This window comes from Tamandua tetradactyla, chromosome 26 (assembly GCF_023851605.1).
Source record: "Tamandua tetradactyla isolate mTamTet1 chromosome 26, mTamTet1.pri, whole genome shotgun sequence".
Classification (NCBI taxonomy): domain Eukaryota; kingdom Metazoa; phylum Chordata; class Mammalia; order Pilosa; family Myrmecophagidae; genus Tamandua; species Tamandua tetradactyla.
In genome coordinates this window covers 21,853,189-21,867,278 of record NC_135352.1, presented here as the reverse complement: position 1 = coordinate 21,867,278, position 14,090 = coordinate 21,853,189, and the positions used below count along the sequence as shown (strand labels likewise).

At 39.2% G+C, this 14,090-nt stretch overlaps 1 protein-coding gene across 3 annotated transcripts in view; it reads right to left on the bottom strand.

Annotated features, from left to right (window-relative positions):
* Positions 1 to 2,474: 2,474 nt before the first annotated feature.
* Positions 2,475 to 14,090, bottom strand: part of SLC7A2 (solute carrier family 7 member 2) — a 67,958-nt gene continuing 56,342 nt past the window's right edge. For 2 of the 3 annotated variants that reach the window (XM_077144243.1, XM_077144244.1), the window contains exons 9-12: positions 11,618 to 11,823; positions 10,391 to 10,557; positions 9,547 to 9,655; positions 2,475 to 7,588 (exon numbers count right to left, since the gene is read on the bottom strand). In XM_077144243.1, the coding sequence (XP_077000358.1) occupies positions 7,395 to 7,588; positions 9,547 to 9,655; positions 10,391 to 10,557; positions 11,618 to 11,823 (676 nt within the window). In that variant the 3' untranslated portion in view covers positions 2,475 to 7,394. The remainder of the gene's footprint in view (positions 7,589 to 9,546; positions 9,656 to 10,390; positions 10,558 to 11,617; positions 11,824 to 14,090) is intronic. The other variant, XR_013168966.1, reaches the window with a different exon arrangement.

The following is a 14,090-nucleotide window of genomic DNA, read 5'->3' as shown; positions in this document are numbered from 1 at the left end:
CCTACATCCACCCTCTGGCGGTGGCATCTGCCCTCCAGCAGTCACAGCCCTGCATGACTGCAGCAGTATTTAACTTTCCACCCCGCCCAGACCTTCTGCTTTTAACATCCCCTACTTGGTCTCCCTAGTGGGCTGAAGTCTGACATCAGACCCCTACCATGCTTGTGCCTGAATAAATTCCTTTGCCTGTGGTCAGCTTGCCTCTGAACCTTTTTTGAATCTAACAGCCAGCTCAACTTGGCTATTTAGCACAAGATGTCTAACTTTTGACCTATCTTGTCTTTCAACACACTTTCCTTACTAGGCTTAATCATTTCTAGCTTTTAACATGAGAGACATGAGACTCAACCTTTCACTCTAACATTTAGAGGTCATTGTAGGGTCATGAATTGGCCAAATTTCAATATTACTGTGTCTCAGGGAGGCCCAAGGACAGGGAGAGAGATGGGGGAACGGCCAGTCGGTGGAGCAGTCAACACACACACATTTGTTAAGTTCACTATTGTATATTGGTGTGGTCCGAGGGGCCCAAAACAAGTGATAGTAATATCAGAGATCACTGATCACAGATCACCCTAACAGGTATAATAGTGACAGAGTTTGAAATATTCCAAGAATTACCAAAACGTGATACAGAGACACGAAGTTTGCACATGCTATTGGAAAAATGTTGCTAATAGACTTGGCTCAATGTTGGGTTGCCACAAACCTTCCCTTTGTAAAAACCACAGTATCTGCAGAGAACAATAAAGTGAAATGCAGTAAGACAAGGCAATGCAGGCTCTGTGATTTCTTCTTCATAGAAGTAAGTACTTGCAAGTACTTAAGCACATAAGGAGGAGTAAGTACTCGTCGAGTAACAAGGATTCATCACCCAGGGTTTACGACACCAGAAATCTCTGGAACCTAGAAACTTCACCTAAAAGCTGAAAGCCTGTAACTAGAAAAGCTCAAGTAAGTAAATCAGGTATTGAGCAGAGTTCCTTTCTACCACCCACGCCTACCTTAGAATACTTAGTTAAGAAAATGTGATCATGTGACATTATCTTTGTTACATCTTTGAGTATATTTTGAAAAATGTTATGGGATGAAGTGAATCACTCTTTCCACATCAGATGGAGACTTCTCAGAACAATTCCTCTCAGCAATCCATGGGCTTCGAACCCCAAGCCTGAAAAGGAAGCCTGTCTGTGGCCTCCTTTAAATAACACTAAGGAGATAGTATTCTTACCTCCAGAGGTTCCTGGCTGGCCCCCAAGTGCCAGACACAGCTACTAGTCAATTAATTCCTTCCATGCAATCCCATGGTGCTGGAGCAGAGGTGGGGCACCAAAATCTCTTAGCAATCCACATTGAGAGAACTAGGTAAATTAGGTTTTAGGATTTTACTTGGCAAATATTTATTAGTTTTAGCTTGGTTTTCAATGACTAAATTAATAATTAAAGTTTTTTAATTCAATGTGATGCTCTTGCCAATTTATTAGAATCAATGAGAATTAACTATGTTAATTATTAATTAATAATTATATCATAATCATTATATGATAGAATTATATTATCATTAATTATATAATTATTATCTATTATTATATATCTTATTAGTTATGGTTAATTAACTATGTGGTTAACAAGAGTGGTTGTTAAACTGGATTAGGTGGCAATAGGTCTCCACCCATCTGGGTGGGTCTTGACTGGTTTACTGGAGTCCTATAAAAGAGGAAACATTTTGGAGAAAGAGATTCAGAGAGAGCAGAGCAGAATGACATAACCATGAGAAGCAGAATCCACCAGTCAGTGACCTTTGGAGATGAAGAAGGAAAATGTCTCTCGGGGAGCTTCATGAAACAGGAAGCCAGGAGAAGAGGCTAGCAGATGATGCCATGTTTGCCATGTACCCTTCCAGATGAAAGCGTTCCTGGATGCCTTTGATTGGACATTTCTATAGACTTGTTTTAATTGGGACATTTTCTCAGCCTTAGAACTGTAAACTAGCAATTTATTAAATTCGCCTTTTAAAAGCCATTCCGTTTCTGGTATATTGCATTCTGGCAGCTAGCAAACTAGAACAATGTGGTAGGATTTCACTTGAGTGGTCCTGCGGTGCAACTGATATTTTTTGGAACGTGTCCTGAAGATGAAGGGCATGTGAAGACATCCTTATCTCACTGGATTTGGTTGCTTTATGGCAGACCACAAACTGCCAAGTGAGCATTCTTAACAAATACAAGTGTTTCCACTTAGATTGTATCCAATTTCTGAGATTTAGAGGTCCCCCAATAAAAAAGGAATTTAAATTAGTTACGTGTGAAATGCAGGCTTTTGGTATGTGTGCTACATGTGCACTATTACAAGGCACAATGAAAGTGATTTTAAAAACACATGGTCATGTGCGGGCCACGGTGGCTCAGCAGGCAGAGTTCTTACCTGCCATTCCCGGTGCCTGCCCATGCAAAAAAACAACAAAAAACAGGGTCACATTAGAAAGCATATTTTACAGTGGTAAAGCAGCCATAGTTTTTATTTATTACAAATTCTAAAAAATAATCCAACTTTATAAGTAAAAAGGAACGCTGATTAGCATTAAAAACATTTAAATTGAAAATTATCTAAACAAAAAAATCTTTACACTTGCACGAGTTCAATGCACTTGTCAGTTTTTACAGAAATGGTATTTCTGTAGGGTTCTGGGCCCTACTGACAATTTTTATTAAGTAAAATGATGACAAAATGATGCAATAAACAACTGGGCACCCCTAGTGGACGACAGAAAATGAAGAGCCCATCAGAAAACCCCTGGCCAGAGAAACCCTCCTCACTGGCACTCTTTACCAACTGGGCTTCAGCTTGTACACTCTGCACAAAGGGCTGTCTGTGCAGGCAAGGATGGCAGAGCCCCAGGCCCGACAGTACCAGCTCCAGGAAGCAGCCAACCTTTCCACAAGGCAGAGGTTCCTCGGTCCTTCTCATTCACGTTGATGTTCTCCCGAGATACTGAGAACTGAAAATTAAGGATTCCAAAATATCTTAACTGTCATCATTTCACTTATATCCCAAGACACCACCCAACAGGAATAGCTACAGAAGCTCACACTTCGCAGGCTCAGTCTGGCCCTGGAACCAGCCTGGGGTCCTGGTTATGACCCCTCAGGGGCTGCGAGTTGTCAGGGGAGACTCCAAATGGATTACAGCAGTAGCTTCAGCCTTGGTATATAAAAGCTAAGTATAATGCTCCTGGCAAACTGGGTTGCCAATTGGATTGAGCCATAATAAAATGCATTTGATATCAATAAGCTAAACTGTGTACATATAAACAATAATGAATGCTACAAAAACCAATGGCCAAACCAATAACCGCAACAAGAAATCAGGCATCTAAAGGAGGTTAAAAACCAAAAAGCCATTTAAAATGTTTAAATACAGTTTATACAATGAAAAAGAAAATCTCAGCAAAACAACAAACTCAAGCTATCTTATCTTCACATCTACATGACTGAAAAATGACCTGTACTCACTACATGAACTTCGGTACTTTCTCTCTTTGTGTTTTAGGGCATGTTAAAGAACTTCATAAAGGAGAAAACGTATGAAACAGATGCTTTTGGCACTAGCAAAAAAGAGCAGTTATTTCACACAAAGTATCACATTAATCATGTGAATGCCCATAATCTGTGGTGCATTCCTTTGTAGTCCTGTAGAAATTGCATTAGGGAAGGTTCACTAAAAGTTGCTTGAGGCATTCTCAGAAGAGATCATGCAACATTGCAGGAAAGGGAGAGATGGAATTTTGGCACAACTTAATCATATAGTTTGTAATCTCTGAGTTCTACAGAAATGGTGTTGCCCTGGTTAAGAGGAAAGAAGATAAAGGCAATCTGTTCCTTCTTGAATCAACAGTCTTGGAAGGGGACTACTTTTCCTTATTCTCCCTGCCAACCATCCACATACATTAAAAAATAGTAACTTGATAAAAAGTGACTCTAATTCAAAATGTGTTAATAAAAAATGTATTAACAACTGCGCCAAACCCCCCAAGTCTTAGACAATATTTTGGCTAATACTTATAAGTTTAAAGTTCTTTAAAACTCCTTAATTCAAAATAATTGAAAAGAAGAGAGGTGTTCCTCTTTTAAAGGAAGTTAATTCTAAAATTATTTTCTATTAACTATGCTCGGTGATAGCAAAGTTTTATATATAAAATTAGTTTTTCTTTAACATATCTATCTCAGATGATATTAGGTCTTAGTTTCCTTGATCCAGCTCTGGGAAAAATGTGATTAAGCAACAACTTTTATTTCAGTATATATAAAATATTCTAAAGTTTTCATCATAAATAGTTTGATTTGAGTTCGCATAGCTACCTTCTTAAATGTAGGATTGACATTGACTTTATATGGTAATTCAAAAATCATTCTCCCTTTTTCTTAAGAGTCTAAAATAAAGGTGTGATTATCAGAAGTTTCTCGCTGAAAATGTTGAGAGTGTATTTCTCAGCATTAAAAGGAATTTAAGCTGTTTTTACACAATTAAGAGAATATGCACATGTACTCTCTAATTTCTGGAAAGGACTTCATATGAGTTTTCAAAAGTTCTGAATTCAAATGTCACTATAGAAAGGTTTTAAAAGAGCTGGCAGTACCAGCTTTTACTAATAAACATGTGCCAAGACAGATATGTCAGAAAAAGTACAAAAGGAACAAGTAAACAAAATACCCTAAGATCCCCTACCCCTCCATTTCAGATTATAAAGCACCCTGTTACAGTGAACTAGAGTTTAGTGATTTCATATTAGAAACATTATAAATATCTTTCTTGAATCTATCTATAGAAAATATTATACATATAAAATCGTTATATATTTCAAAATAGTTTAAAACCTAAAATTTTGTATAAGCATTCCTACCAATATAAAACATTTTCTTCTCCACATCCATTGCATTTTTGATCCACATAAAAATATAATTTCCAAAGCCCACTATAAACCCAACTTACTTATACAGTGACATTTGAAATACATATATATACATATGCCCCCACTTGTAAATGTGTTTGCACACATATACAAACACACACACTCATCTGAGTCTTCACAGAAAAAGCAGTCACGGACAGAGCATCTTTTCATAGATATCTGTGTTTGCAAAGTGTTTCAGTGTGGGAAAAACTTTAACTAAATTCTGATCCTAATTGAACACAGTGGGCATAATAGCTTTAGCTGCCTATGACTTTCTAAAGAAACGTCTTGATTTTGTTACAGTAACAGATTGAAATTTTCATACGTGAGATTCCCCATGTTGCCTGCGTGAGGTCTTTCCTAGACTGATTATAGAATAAAAGGGATTCTCCGTGTACTGCTATAACAGCGAGGCTTTATGATTATGTCTACTGTCCTTACAAAAATATTTTACCCCTTGCCTGTCCATATCTTCCCCTCCAGTAAACCATGCAGCTTGAAGGAGAATTTTGGACTTGCAGGTTTTGCCATATGCACCCTGGCAACTGTGGAATGTTAGTATTGAGTCCTGTGTCAGGGTTGCTTTCGACAGTAGCAGCCGGAAGCCCGGGTTTTCTACTTGTTTATTTGATATTTAATCACAATAAACTCTCGGTTACAAGAAGCAATCGCAACTTGTTTTTCGGGGCCTCAATAAAAGAACTGAACTCTTGGAAGAGCTGTCAGAAAAACAAATGTTGTCCTCGCCTCTGGATAGCTCTGGTCAGTGGGCACACTTAGTAAAATGTGGATCCTGGGAATGTAACCCACACGTAAGTCTCAAGCTTCTAGCCTCATCTAGTGAATCATCTAATTTGTAAGAAAAGTGTTGCCTGAAAAGCAAAACACATTGCAGGCAGATCATTCACTGTCAGAGAACTCTATAATGTAAAATATACCAATTAGATAATCTTACATATAAAAAACATGTTCTTTACTTGTATACAACGGTTTCTGTAGTTATACAGCTTTAATTAAATTTGATTAACTTTTTAGCTTGAAATTTAAAATAATCATGTATTCAATCAAAATAGTTTTTCCCAACCACTGACAGGTTATTGTAGAATAATGGAGATCGAATTAATGGCTTTAATGCGGTCATTTAAAAACAAATGAAGTAAGAGAGAATTTACTGGGGTAGGGAGAGAAAAATATCACTAAATGTTCCAAAAGAAACATTAGAGGCAAATTACACACAAGCCCCTCAAATTCAGCCAAATGCCCTTTAATATCTGACCAGACTTTAATATCAGTATAGGGGAATTTTCTCATATCCATTCATTTTCCTCTGTTTTGCAAGCAGTAAAAAAATAAAATTCGCTATGCCTCTTACATCTAGGACAAGATAAAACAATAACAGAAACCCAGGAGTGAATTCTGTGCCTAAAGAGGTTTTAACTAAGCTGTGATTAGTTATTAAGTAATGGAAAGAAGTATGAGTCTTTTCACCAACTGCGTGATCTGGGAGACTCTAATGGATTATTTTAAGTGAGTTTTGGGGTCTACTTAACTGAGCGTGTGTCTAATTTTTTGATCTTCAAACATCTTCAACACTGCCCTTTTACATGAGCTTCCTAGTTTGGGGGACCACCTCAATTCCCAGCAGGAAGGGGTCCAAGTAGGCTGGGATGCCTTCCTCAGTTCTCCAATTGGGTTAAGGGGGAAGAGCATTCACAACAGGTGAGAGCCCCATATTCCAGGCCATTGTTCTCAACAATGGGGGTTCAGAGGGGTGTCACTGGTGATGTGGAACGCCACTCCTGTCCTGTGCAGAGTGGTCGAAGCACGCACTCCAATTGGCTAAAGTTTTAGCAAACCGTACTCCCTTGTAGAAAAGCTATCTGCACTACCCCCACTGTCAGTGTTGACAACTCACAGAAAAGCTTCTTCCCTGATGCCCACCTCCCACCAGTCATAGATACCATGAAGGGTTATTTCATTTTTTGGCACACTCTAAATTGACACAAATGAACCCCCAAAAGGAAAAAGTTATTTCCCCACCCACGCCGGACATACACAAAAACACTTTTCTGTTCAGAAATACACCTCCACTTCAGTATGTGCAGTATCTGCCACCAATTACTGACAACAATGGAAAATGTAACAGGGTAATAGTGAAACACCAACAACTTTGAACATTCATATTTCCCAACATCTACATGGAAATACACACACACACACACACACACACTCACATCCATTCATTACTAAAGAGAGAGCTCAGGAGAAGGTTTTCCCGGGCACATATTGCACCATCTGAGGAGGTGCTGTCTGGATGGGTAAGTATAAATTAGGGTGAACTATCTCTGCAGCAAACGCATGAGGAGCTCGCATGATGACATGCTGTCATGGTTTACTCTGTGTAGTCCATGAGAACTGTGGACCAGCTTTGCCCCTGCAGGCTTCAGCATTCACTTGTCTTTTCATGGAATAAGAAAGGCAAACTGAGGTTCCCTTGATGATGGTCGTTGGTTTGAATGGCGTATTTTTCCTCTGTTGATGCATCAACGTCATCTGAATAAGTATCATCATCGTCTTCATCCTGTGAATTGCCCTCCAGGCTGTGTCGAATGCCATAAGCAAAGTAAATCAGGAAACCTTTTTGGGGAAAAGAAAATAATGTTTTAGGTGCGTCAGGATATGGCTGTTTTAATATGGAAAATTTAACAAAGAACTTAATGGAGTTGTTTTCCTCCTTTCCCTTTCTGGGCGAGTTTAGAAGGATGGAATTCAAGTGCAAACACAGGATACCCCATAGAAGACCTCCTTCAGAAATATCTTCCTAATAGAATGAGTCTTGGATGTATGTTTCTCTCAACAAATGCATTCCAGACATCTATGTGCAGAAAAATTACTTTATGTAGACTGAACAGCTGTGAACACATTTCAAACAGCTGATTGTCTGGGGATTAAGAGTTAATGCCTTATGTATCCTCATGAAATAGTTTATTACCCATACATAGCCACTCTTCCTTTGTTTTAGTTGTATTTTAGGAAATTGGTGAAGAACTTGGGGTTGATGTAAAATGCATTAAAAATAATGGGAAATAGGGGATACCCAATAATAATTTCTAATAGAAATGATTCTGTTTTTTCTATTTGCAGGGAAGGTTCGAAGATCCAGCCCTCTGCCCTCAAATAAAGGTATTATTATTGGCCTATTTTACAAAGAAACTGAGGCACAAAAGTGGTTAAGTAAGTTGGCTAGGTCACACAACTAATATGATGGGAGGCTCCAAACACAGACAGTCTGGCTCTGTGGTTCATTCTCTTAGCCAAGATCAAATATATTAAACCAGAGTGAACTGTGATTTGAAAAAAAAGCAGCAGAGAGGAACCTACAAAAAAGGAAGGAAGTATGAAGAAGTCCCCTTCCTAATTACAAAGATACTCTCTTCTGGGCTCGGAGTAGGGGTGTGAGCTCCCCATGCCCTGGAGACGTGAGCTCAGCACCCTCGTAGCAGCCAAAAGGAATGGCCTCGTGGCTCACCCTGCGGGCACAGCCAACTGGCAGGCAATTTCTGGCAGGTTCCTGGCTTTGAAGCAGCAGAGCCGCCTGACCTGAAGTAGCCACAGAAACAGGGAACAACCTGCTATGGTGACAGAAATATGGGACAGATCTAAAGTGTAACCTATGCGGACCCAAGGCACCATCCCCCAATTCCATGGCACAATGTAAGATTTCCCAAATTGGGCAAAACTCCAGTGGAGACATGGAGGGAGGGGCAAAATAACTGAGGTTAAATCATCCATCAAGCCACATGGGCTGGTGGTTTGGAACTGAAATTCAGTTCATTTATAGCTCCAAAACAAACACCTACATATGTATGCAAAACTGAACTGGAAGACTAAGGTTCATTCTTATTAAGTCAAGGAGGAGACTGCCACAAGGCAGGACCTCTTGAACTCCTCAGGACACCAAAGCCAATAAATATTAAGCTCTTCTTTCCCACGGATTCGCCTGGCAGCCCTTACCTCATGTTTTTAAGAAGCCAGTTGGTGCTCGAGTTACAACAAACTTTATACTCAATTTCCAACTCAGTATGAAGAAGTCACAATGAGAAACAGAACGTCTTATAGATATAAATAAGCTTACTCAAGTTACTTAATGCTTTAAATTCCACCCCACGTTTCCAATAATAAGAAATTCAGACATCAGAAAAGAAATTACTGGCGATTAATTCGCTCAGCACGCCTCCAGAAAGCCGCTGGTACAATGGCAACGGGGGGGGGGGGGCATGGTGTACAAACTAAATCAGTTTGACTTTTGGGGGCCTCCTTTTGTTCTTTTCCAGAAATTGTAGAAAATGGAGAATGGAGTAATCACACAAGGCCACTGAAGGACTGGATAAGAAAATGCATGCGACAGCCTCTGGAAAAGTAGGCTTTCTGACTGTAGAAGCCCTTCATATCTAAGAATTGGGAAAGGAAGAAGCTTTTAAAAAGGGCTCATTTCCATGAAGGGGTGGTGGGGGGAGAGCACGTCTACAAGCACAGGTGCATGAAACAGGAAGGAGAGAGCCCAAATTCAAAATGCTGACAATGAAAAGACCTACCAAGTGCCATCCAAATGCTAAACCTGATCCAGGTGTCTGCACTCAACTGGACCATCAAGTAAATATTCACCAGGATGCTGAAGGCAGGCAAAAATGGCAAGAATGGAACCTAAGGAGGAAGACATCTTCTTAAATATATTTATATCTTATAAGCATATTCCCCCCCCCAATAATTTTAACAAGATGGCAACTAATTTAACATATATACTAATAACACTATGTAAGCTTATACTGTCATCAAAAGGAAAGCCGGAATGAAAACATTCTTCTAGAGAAGCGTCAAATTGTACCCTCTTGACTGCAGTCCAAAGCAGCAGGGATTTTATCAAGCCTGCTAACACCAAGGCGATCCAATTTCAGGCCCAAGTCCAGACATCGGCATTGCCACGTCTCTGGGACTCTGGATACACATGGGAATCCCAGGAGAAGACTTCCAGGGAGTCCTCTCCAAGCCAAACTCTGCTCTTAGCTCAAACGGGAGAGGGTAATTTTATTCGCAGAGGTTTGGGTGGGAATGAGCCTCCTGCTGAGAAGGTACTGAATTTCTTTAACCATTCCTCTGATACCACAGCTTCTTTAACAAAACATTTGTTCATAATATGGTATCATAATAGTGTGATAGGAGCAGACTCAAGTTTGTGAGAAGGTGGGGAGATGGCCAAAGTCGAAAGAATACCTGACAAAGAGGAACATATCTCAAGGAATTCTAATGCTTTTGCTAACTGGTTAACTTCTTTCAAAGTTTTTTTTTTTTTTTTTTAATTTTTTTAACAATTCACCAAAACAAATGTACGAGCGAGAGCATGCAGTATGTTTTACGATGGTGAACCCTCATTACACGTACCATAAAGGCTACTCTTTGCTGATTCTGGGGCTGCCTCCAGATGGTGAGAACGATGGTGACACAGAGGAGAACGAGGAGAACGAGGAGAGCCAGGAGCCAGGCCTCCAGCCTGGCAAGAGCACGGACTCCATAGGTGGTCAAAATACTCAGTCCCAAAATGAGAAAGGCTGCAAAGATGACAGACAGATGTGTGTGTGTGTGTGTGTGTGTACATACATATATATATATATGAAGCCAAAATCAGCACACACTTAACTCAGAATCCTCAGTTCCCATCATCTAATTTGATAAGATGTTAAGTTCTCAAGACATCTATCTTGCCAAATGCAAAGGTTTTTCACTTAATTCGCTGTTCTTTGTTATGGAAAGACATGGCTGATCTCACTATTTTAGAGACACTGCTTGCTTACTCGCTGCAGGCTCTTCCACAAAAGTCAGTCTCACCTCCTGGCACTAACATCTTGCTTTACGTGCCCAGATGTGATCTGGGTTCTAATCTGCTACTGTCTGAGACTGTATCCCAGAGACTCATGGGATGTTGTCAGAAGTAGGAATTTAAGGCAAATGGCAAGTCTACTGTATGCCATTGTAAACACTGATTGCTAATGTAAATCAGTAATATTTTGTTATCTGCTTCTTTTCTCCCTATTTCAGAGAATGACATCACCACCTACTACCTCATCTCTGATATCAAGTCTGCATTAGGGGACTTTCCTCTGAGCGCTCACAGAAACCTGCCCTTCCCTTAGCTTGCCACCTATTACATTATACTGTAAAGCTTGGTGAGGGCAAGGACCATCTCTTTCTTGAGGTCCCAAGTGCCCAGCAGAGTGCCTGGCACACAGATGATGCTCAATAAACGCTGCAGAAAATATGAATGAGGACATAAGCATAGGCTGGTAAATAAGAATTTTCTAGGTTGCATCCAATTTTATTGGTTTCTCAATCCCGTGATTGGTATGTATCCTTGCCCTGATGCTTTTAGACCAGCAGCACCTAACAGCTAAAGAAATTTACCAGTTTTGTATTTCTGCCATTCTCCTCCAAGATAATTTTCTTCCACTTTCCTTCAATTATCGAGACAACAAATTTACCCTGCTGATGTAAAAACTGCTAACATATTCTAAGGCAATGTGAAGTCTTTTGTCCTCTTTCACATCCTCCCTACCTGCTGCTCCTACATATCTCTCCTGGGTCTTAATAAGGTATGCAGGGCAGGGGACTTACCAAGAAGTCCTACCAGGAAGCTCACAAGAGAAGCTGAGTGTTGAGTAGGCAGAGCCGAGGGGCTGAATAGGGTCTGTAGGCCGAAGCCCTGTCCTTCCAGCATGGTGACCTGGGACTCGCTTTTGGAGGTGGCAGTGGCACAGGGTCTCAGAGCTTCTTTCTCAGGAGAATATTTGGGTTGCTTGTAAGATAAGCCAGGCTGGTACCTATCCCCAAATAAATGCATATGTTTTTATTCTCAAATACAATCTTGGCTAAAATAAAATGAGTACCCCAAATTCTAAGCCAGACATCATGTACAGTAGATTGACACATCCAAATCCAGCCCAGAGTATGCTGAGGCAGGCCCCAAACCCTCTCAATAAAATATCTGCAGCAAATCTGAATTTTCTTGGATAACCACTTACTTAGAAAGTTATATTTGGAGGCGGAAGAGAGTTAAATTTTAAAGTTAGATAATTGTTACAACACGTAAGCCCTACAACTTCGTTCTTTTTCAAGATGTTTTTGGCTATTTGGGGCCCCTTTTATCCTTCCAAATACATTTGATGATTGGCTGTTTCATTTCTCCAAATCGGGTGTTGGAATTCTCATTGGGATTGCATTGACACTGAAAATTAATTTTTGGGTAGAACTGTCATCTTAATAATATTTAGTCTTCCAATCCATGAACACAAAATGTCTTTCATTTATTTAGATCTTCTTTGATATCTTTTAGCAATACTTTAGAGGTTTCCATGTACAGGTCCCTTACTTACTTGGTTAAATTTATTTCTAGATATTTCATTCTTTTGGTTGCTTCATAAATGGAATTTTTTTCTTGACTTCCTCCTGAGATTGCTCACTACTAGTATATAGAAACGCTACTGATTTTTGCACGTTAATCTTATATCCTGCCACTTTGCTGCACTTGTTTATTAGCTCTACAAGTTTTGTCACCAGTTTTTTTGAACTTTCTAAATGTAAGATCATGTCATCTACCAATAGTGAAAGTTTTATTTCTTTCTTTCCAATTTGCATACCTTTATTTCATTTTCTTGCCTAACTGCTCTAGCTAGAATTTCTAGCACAATGTTGAATAACAGTGGTGACAGGTGGCATCCTTGACTTGTTTCAGATTTTAGAGTTGGAAAGCTTTCAGTCCTTCACCATTGAGTATAATGTTAACTGTGGGTTTTTCATACATGCACTTTATCAAGTTTCCTTCTATTCCTATCTTTCAAAGTCTTTTTATCAAGGCAGATGCTTGATTTTCTCAAATGTCTTTTCCACATCAATTGAGATGACCATGTGGTTTTTCTCTTTTGATTTGTTAATGTGGTATGTTAATTTTCTTGTATTGAACCATCCTTGCATACCTGGGATAATACCCACTTGATCATGGTGCATAATTCTTTTAATGTGCTATCGGATTCAGTTTGCAAGTATGTGGTTGAGGATTTCTGCATTTAAATGAGTCTCTAATTTTCTTTTCATGTAGTATCTTATCTAACTTTGGTATTAGGGTGATGTTAGTTTCATAGAATTAGTTAGGCAGTGTTCCCTTCTTTTCAAATTTCTGGAAGAGGTTCAGCAGGACTGATATTAATTCTTCTTGGAATGATTGGTAGAATTCCCCTGTGAAGCCATCTGGTTCTGGATTTTTCTTTGTTAGGAGGTTTCGATGATTCAATATCTTTATGTGTAATTGGTCTGTTGAGGGCTTCTTTTGTCTTCCAGAGTCAGTGTAGGACATTCGTGTATTTCTAGGAATTAATCCATTTCATCTAAATTGTCTAATTTGTTGTCATGCAGTTACTCATAGTAGTGATCCTTTTTATTTCTGTGGGGTCAGTAGTAATGGCCTCCTCTCATTTCTGATTTTATTTCTTTGCATGTTCTCTTCTTGTTTCTGTCAGTCTAAGGGTTTGTCAATTTTATTGAGCTTCTCAAAGAACCAAATGTTGGTTTTGTTGATTTTCTCTACTGTTTTTGTTGTTGTTGTTCTCAATTTCATTTATTTCTGCTCTGATCTTTATCATTTCATTCCTTCTGCTTGCTTTAGGGTTAGCCTGCTGTTCTTTTTCTAGTTCCTTCAGGTGTTGCTAGGTCTTTGATTTTTGTGTTTTCTTCTTTTTTAATGTAGATGTTCAGAATTATAAATTTCCCTCTCAGCACTGCCCTCAGTGCATCCCATAATTTTGCTATACTGGGTTCTCGTTTTCATCGTCTCCAGATATTTACTGATTTCTCTTGCAATATCTTCTCTGACCCACTGGTTGTTTAAGAGTATGTTCTTTAGTCTACATATATTTTGTGAGTTTTCCAGTTCTCCACTTGTTATTAATTTCCAGCATCATTCCATCATGGTCTCTTTATACTTCTAACCTTTAAAAATCTATATAGAGTTGTTTTGTGACCCAACATTGTGGTCTATTCTGGAGAATGATCTATGTGCACTTGAGAAAAAGAAATATCCTGCAGTTTGGGGGTG